This window comes from Lepisma saccharinum, chromosome 4 (assembly GCF_977018435.1).
Source record: "Lepisma saccharinum chromosome 4, izLepSacc3.1, whole genome shotgun sequence".
In the NCBI taxonomy this organism is placed as follows: Eukaryota; Metazoa; Arthropoda; class Insecta; order Zygentoma; family Lepismatidae; genus Lepisma; species Lepisma saccharinum.
Genome location: NC_139232.1, coordinates 80,116,268 through 80,123,408, shown reverse-complemented (window position 1 = coordinate 80,123,408; position 7,141 = coordinate 80,116,268). Strand labels below are relative to the sequence as shown.

Here is a 7,141-nt window from a genome sequence, read left to right as displayed (position 1 = left end):
ATATTTTGATGGAGTTATTATTGCTTCACGGATGAGAGTTTCAGAGAAGCAGATATGCGAATACAACTTGTACTGTACGTTTCTCGCTAAAACTGTGTGGACCGTAGCTTGAAATAATGTTACTTAAAATATTTATTTTTATAGATCTTTAACCAACTTCATATATATTTAATATTGTTATTGTATTTTTACATGTATAAAGTTAATTTTTTTTTAAAAAATTGTAACTTTTCGTCAATACTGTTTCAGAGAAAAATAAGTTTATTCAAGTCCACTTTCTGCGCAGATAGGCTAATAGAGTTGGCCTGTAGAAAGTCCAAAACCACTGCAGTGGGGATCGAATCCAAGACCCTTTGATTACAAAACTACATCATTAGCCACTACGGAGAAACTCAATGTCATTTTTGTTGCTGGGTGGGGAATTGGGGGGAAGGGGGCTCCCGATGGCATAGTGGTACCGTCGTCGCCTTGTGATGAAGGATTCTATACCTGGTGGAGACACAGTGGTTCTTATCCGATTTTAAACTGCAGGTCCAATCCCGATTAGTCTATCTGTGCATCAAGTGCACTCAACTTAATTTGGGGAGGATCGTAACTTTAGAAAAATGATATAAAAACCGAGGATGTCTATAAAGTTTGTTTACAACTTTATGTGATGAAATCGATGGAAGAACACCCGATTCGAACCCGAGATCCATGGCGTCGTAGCGCGGTGTGCTAACCTCTTCACCACGAAGGTCGGCAATGATGAGGAATTATCACTGGGTAATATTGGTGTAATAAGAGTTTTCAGCGTTAATTCAAATTTCTTCCATTTTTGTTACTTTTATAATATTTGTACTCTTGTAATGTTTCACACGGAAGTGAAAATAATAGTGTTTTTGGAGACTTCTGTTGGTAAGGTTCAATTACTTCAGTTATTTGAATTATCGACATTTGAGGAAAACCAACGTGTAGATTCTCATTCGGCAAGCCTCAATTTATCGAAATAATTACAAAACGTATCGTGTACAATTAATTCTTGACAGTGACAGTGTAATTTCTAATGTTATAACGAATTGAAAGGCGGAAATTGTTCTCTTTATGTAAGGGACATTAATTTGAAAGTATTAAGGTTTCGTAAGACTTGTTCTCAAGTCCTTCCGCAGGACTTTTCCTCAGTACTAAAAGTAGAGGGGGAGTGTGATGATGCTTTCCCCCAGTTAAGAAAATTCTCATAAAGCATCGTGTATTAGAGATCACATAATCAACTGTCTTTCATGATTTATCCACACACCCAAAAGAAATTTTCTAAACACCTCCCTAATTTGTTTACAAAGGTCATTTTGGCTTGAAATTTACCATTACACCCCCTAAATTTGGACTTACTCCCTCCAAATGGAAAATTCTGGATGAACCCCTACTGTATGCAGTCTGAACGTAGTAGAATCATGTTCTGTGAAGCAAGACAGAGGTCTTAATGTACTACCTGAAGAAGATTTGCATGTTAGTTCAGGGTTGCAAAACAATCACATGACCTACAACTGTAATGCAATACGCCATTTTTTTTTACTATTGCAATTTCTGGAGTGGGTATCAGTGCACGAGTTACTTGCAACGAAGCGTCTGTCGAAATTATTGTTGCATGAAAACTCTGCGGCAGAAAGACAACTTTTTCCTTTCATTTTGTCGCAAATCCGTGATGTGTTAAAGTAGCTAAGGGCAGCGTGTTTAAGGAGTGAATGATGACCATGAAGACACGCGACATCTAGTGTCCGTTGCTCGAGATCGACTTGACCTTTGCAAGGGGCGGAAATCGTCTCGGTGCCTGGTTGCATAAGGACTTCGGGTTACGAGAGCGCGAAGTCCACGGACCGTGACATCTGGGCGAGATGGGTTAGGAGGGAAAAAGCCGCCACTTCAGTGAAACATTGACGGGACTAGGCTGCAGAACGGTGGCACGTGTTGCAGGATGAAGTGTCGCTCCGCCATCGTGGAATCTTAGCCGAGCGTTCGCCATGTGATGGGAAGAAACGATGAGCACGATCGTTTTCGTGTGGCGCAGGTCGCTGCTCTTGTGTCTGTTTATAATGTGCTACTGGAAACGTGTTCCGGGGATAGAAATACAGTGGTACAAGTCGGAAACCAGCGAAGACGAGCGGGATCGGAACCACTACCTCAGGAACGAACTCCCCCACGAGGACAATACCAAGGGAGCATGGGTGGTGGCGACGCGCGGACCCAGAATTTACATAAATCGTTTCCCGTCTCGTTTCGAGGCTCCCAACCCACCGTGGCAGACCCTCAGCTCGAAGAACAAGACGCATAAGATCACAATTGAGAAAGTGATCAGGAAAAGACCAGGGAAGGAGCTCATACCGGTGTCAACAATAGCTCCAACTTCTCACATGCCGAGGAATATCACGCCTTCCACACCATCCACACAATTACCGTTCAACAATAAGAAGAGATGTGAGTATAACTCCTATTTTGTATTATTAATAACTAAATTTATGATTTTTAAAAGAAATCTACCGTAGATCCTTCCTTCTACTTGTAGATTGTCGATTCCAAGTATATTTTTTTAAGTCTCTAGAGTAGGCATGTCTGTGTTAATTCTGGTGCATAGGGGAAGTGGGGGGAAAATGGGCACGTGGGGAATATGGGTACACGTAAGGTTTTTACGTCACAGCACCCGCTGTGTGTGGTGAAAACAAATCTACTGCAGGTTGGCAACATCAGTGGAGACCAAGTTGTCGTCTGTGTTGGTTGTCACGTCGCAGCTGAAGACAAGGAAGATTGTGTGCCTGTTTAAAGGTAAGTGCTGTTCCAAATTATAGTAAAAAATGCACGTGATGTTATTTTAGAGTAGTTGGAGTTAAGATCTGAGCAGAGCATAACGTAAAATAGCGGGAAACTGACATAGCAACAACGAAACTACAACAAAGGAGCATGCAATGCAAATGGCATCACGCGGTGTCCCGCGTTGTGAATGCAGTAGTACAAACTTACGTAAAATGTTGCAAGTTGTGGAAATATGAGCACAGCAAGTCGGGGTAAAATGGGCATAGGAATTCTTATAAGGGGAAGATGGGTATTTCATAAACAAATAATTCAGAGACATGGAATATATTTCCAAACCTCAGAAATCTCATTACGCTGTAAAGAAAAACTGCATCCTATGATATGTTGCTGCTTATAGTATAGATTCTGCGTAAATCGTTTGAATTGAAAACTTTAAAAAACTGTGGACTGCTAAGGAAAGTGTATCGAAATGCCATCTCGCTCGTGGTGGGCACGTTCGTATCAAGCCTACGTACATAGATAATTGTAGTCCTTCTTTTCTGATTCTTCATCCTAGTGACCTCCTGGGATAGATATTTGCTTGACTTTGCAAAGAGTTGCGTTACATACGTCCACGTATCGTGTCCCTTGGTTTTGTATGTTAGTCACTGTTTCATTCTTGCATTCCAGATGCCACGAACGTACAGACGGACGTCCAATAGGCAAACCTGGCAAGCAGAGCACATGGAGAGAGCGATAGCGGCTGTCCGGAATGGAGACTGCAGTGTAAAGGAAGCTGCACGTAGGTACTCTGTGCCACGGGAAACTCTCAGAAGATACCTTGCAGCAGGTACGTTGAATATTCTTTCTAAACCGTCATTGGGGAGGAAACCGGAACTAGGAGAGGAAGCAGAGTCTGCTTTGGCACAGCACGTGAAGGAACTCTCAGAATGTGGATTTGCACTCACCAGACATCAAGTGCGCCAGCTAGCATTCCAATGTATGGAGAATCTCAATGTGGAACATAGATTTAACAAGACGCGGAGGATTGCTGGCTGGGACTGGCTGTGGGGATTCTTACGCAGGCACCCGGATCTTTCAATTCGGAAAGAAGAAACTTTATCCCTCAATCGTGCGACTGGTTTAAATAGAGAGTGTGTTCAAAAATTCTATGACATATTCGAAGCCAAGCTAACTGCATTGCAGTTGCATGACAAACCCAACAGAGTTGCAAATGCTGATGAAACTGGATTCCAGATGAATTCCAGATCAAGGATGGTGGTAGCATCACGAGGAACGAAGACTGTACAAGGTATATCACCTAAGGAAAAGGGAGAAACTGTTACTGTCATTGGATGTTTCACCGCTGCAGGGAACTACCTACCCCCGTCTGTTATTTTTCGGGGTAAAAGGCCGAGAGTAGAATTTGTAGACAGTCTTCCCCCAGGTTCACGCGTGTACATGTCTGATTCTGGATATGTCAATAGTGAGATTTTCTTTACATTTATACGCCATTTTGTGGATTTTTTTTCCGTATCTGTTAGCAAACCTGGTATCTTGATTGTCGATGGACATGATTCTCACTGTACAAATTTGGAAATGCTAACCTTTGCAAAGGAAAACGGTCTAACTCTGCTGTGCTTGCCTCCACATACTACTCACTTCATGCAGCCAACAGATCGTACGTTCTTCAAACCTTTAAAAGAAACGTATTACAGGTGCATGTCTCAATTTGTACGACGACATGGAGGTCGTTCCATTACAAAACTGGAATTCTGCAATATCCTTTCTGATGTGTGGAACGAATGTTCCAACGCAGCACTTGCTGTCAGTGGATTCAAGAGTACTGGTATTTATCCACTCAACCGTAATGCTATTCCAAATTATGCGTTTCTTAAAAACACAGCACATGATGAAAGATCCTTATTGCAAGACGAAACAGCCTCGTCCAACCAAGAGGATAGAACTACACCGGCCCAACCAATTCAAAGCGGAAGCTCTCAAGTGGTCGTGGAACAGTCTGTCAACAGTCCATCCTGCTCAGGATCTCAGAGGTGTGAGTCTACAGTTCGTGGATCGCTCAATGACGCTGCTTCTCCTTCATCTTCACATGCAGTAAGATCAAAGTGTGCAAACACGCTTGCACCCACAAGATATTCACCTCGGAAACTTGTGCGCACATTGTCACCAATTCCTGTTCTTTACAAGCCACCTGTGACCCGGAGAAGGCAACCAAGAGAAGCAAGGGAGCTTACCTCATCAGAAACTATTTCTGCAGTCAAAAAGAAGCGTCTCACTCATGTGACTGCACGATCCATGGAAAGTTCGAGTACTGTTCCATCTACAGTTGCATCTAGCGGCGAAGATAGCGAGTGCCCTATATGCAAGGGTTGGTATCATGAAGACAATCAAGGTGAAGAGTGGATACGTTGTGAACACTGTTCCGTGTGGTATCATAATAATTGCGTTGGCATAGAGGAGGAAGAAGTACATTTTATCTGCCCTGCTTGTCATGGGTAAAGGGCTATTTGAGACATGCAAGTTATTTTTATGATATCTACCGTATTGAAGAATCATTCAGTGTTATATCGTGACTTGCCTTTAGTGTATATTTTGTAATATTTACTTTCAAACTCATCATGCTCATATTCCCCAACGGTGTGCTCATATTACCCCCACTGTTCGGGGTAAAATGGGTTTTGTAGTCGTTTTGTTTTTTTATTGTTTCTCATTTGCATGAAGAGAATTCCGCTCATGTGTACTACTATGTATTGCGGAAAGACTGTTCTAAATTTTGCAATATGTATTTTTTCTGTATTTCAATACATCTCTGAAATATTTTAAATTTTGTCTTAAGGTGGTCATATTCCCCCCACTTCCCCTATAGTACACAGAACCGTGTAAGAAGAAATAGTAGGCAAATTGTCCTACACAATTTTCATTCAGTCTGTTTTCAACATTGTGATGATCATAAATTCAAATAAAAAACGTCAATAAACATAGGACAATATCTGCTTCGCATCAACAGAATTCCATTAGTGAACGACAATTTGCTACTATTATCTCTGCCGTTGGATAGAAGAAGATGGCTAAATATTTGAAGAAGTAAGTTTGTAGTCTGTGACTTGGTTGTTAGGATTAGAAAGAGTGGTGTACGCGTTGCGTTATTTGTGGAAATTTATTTAAAGAAGAATCGTCTAATGGAGCTAATATTGCAATTAATATGTATACATACAGTGACAGGGCGATACAGGGGTACAATGTACCCTTCAAATTTTTAGGAGCGGTACAGTACCCCCAAAACTCGGTGGAGGTACAAAGTGGTTTTAATCTAGGGCTACCATATTTTGAAATGCTAAAAAGAGGACATTTTCTTCGAAAGTCACACACACCATCAATTTATTCACAAACATGAAAACATTACATAAATCACACTTTTCTTGTAACTCATTAGTAAACTTGCACTTTCTTTTAGGCATATTAGTAGCTTACACCGTGGTCGCAAACTCTAACTTCCACTTCGAAACACGAACAAACGAATGACGCGGAAATCACATCGACCGGAACTCGAAACTGTAACAACAAACGACTAATGTTTAGCACATCGTCCAGTACTGCCAACATCAGACGTTTAATGATTCGAAAAGTTGTAACTTCGTGATCTCTGACTGGATAAAAGTAAAAACCCGGACATTTTAACAGAAAGTAAAAACCCGCCCGGACGCAAATTTCAGGGTCCGAAAAGAGGACATGTCCAGGAAAACCAGGACGTATGGTAGCCCTATTTAATCGCACTTTAAAATTGTAGATCCAGTCCCGATTAGGCAATTTGTGCATTAAGTGGACTTCAAACCTCAAACTTAACACAGGAAGAAATATTATTTCTGTTATTTCTTCCTCCCATCTCTTCTCTCTCCTCTCTCTCTCTCCCCTATCTATTCTATATATATCTTCCTCTCCAGTCATTGGCTCCGTGTTTTTCTCTGCCTTGTTAAATCCCTCTCTCTATATCTCTCTCCCCTCCCTTGCTGGAAGACCTAGCCATCTACCACGTGAAACCTTTCGTTTCGATCACCGACAGGAGCGTTGAAGACATCACGTATTCTGTTCTCTGCCAGCCAGAGAGCGTGGTTCAATCTATGATGGAAATTTGACGTCTGTCAACCTGTAGTATAGCACCATTTTCAATTCGAAAATTTCCTGTGCCAGAAGATCAATGAGTTTTGTATAGTTTTGTACAACCTTCAAAAAGTTTTAAGTCCGATTCAAAAGAATGAAAAACTGCTACTACGGGTTGTCATTATCCGATGCCTGGGAGAGTTAGAAGCCACTTATTGTTAATTTATAAAACAACACATTGATAATAAATGTGGCTATA

The 7,141-nt window shown here is 41.3% G+C and overlaps 1 protein-coding gene across 1 annotated transcript in view; it reads left to right on the top strand.

Moving 5' to 3' along the window:
• Nucleotides 1-1,928: 1,928 nt before the first annotated feature.
• LOC145987229 (uncharacterized) overlaps nt 1,929-7,141 on the top strand; it is a 51,099-nt gene continuing 45,886 nt past the window's right edge. The window contains exon 1 of the mRNA XM_083121747.1: nt 1,929-2,451. Within this exon, the coding sequence (XP_082977873.1) occupies nt 2,016-2,451 (436 nt within the window). The 5' untranslated portion in view covers nt 1,929-2,015. The remainder of the gene's footprint in view (nt 2,452-7,141) is intronic.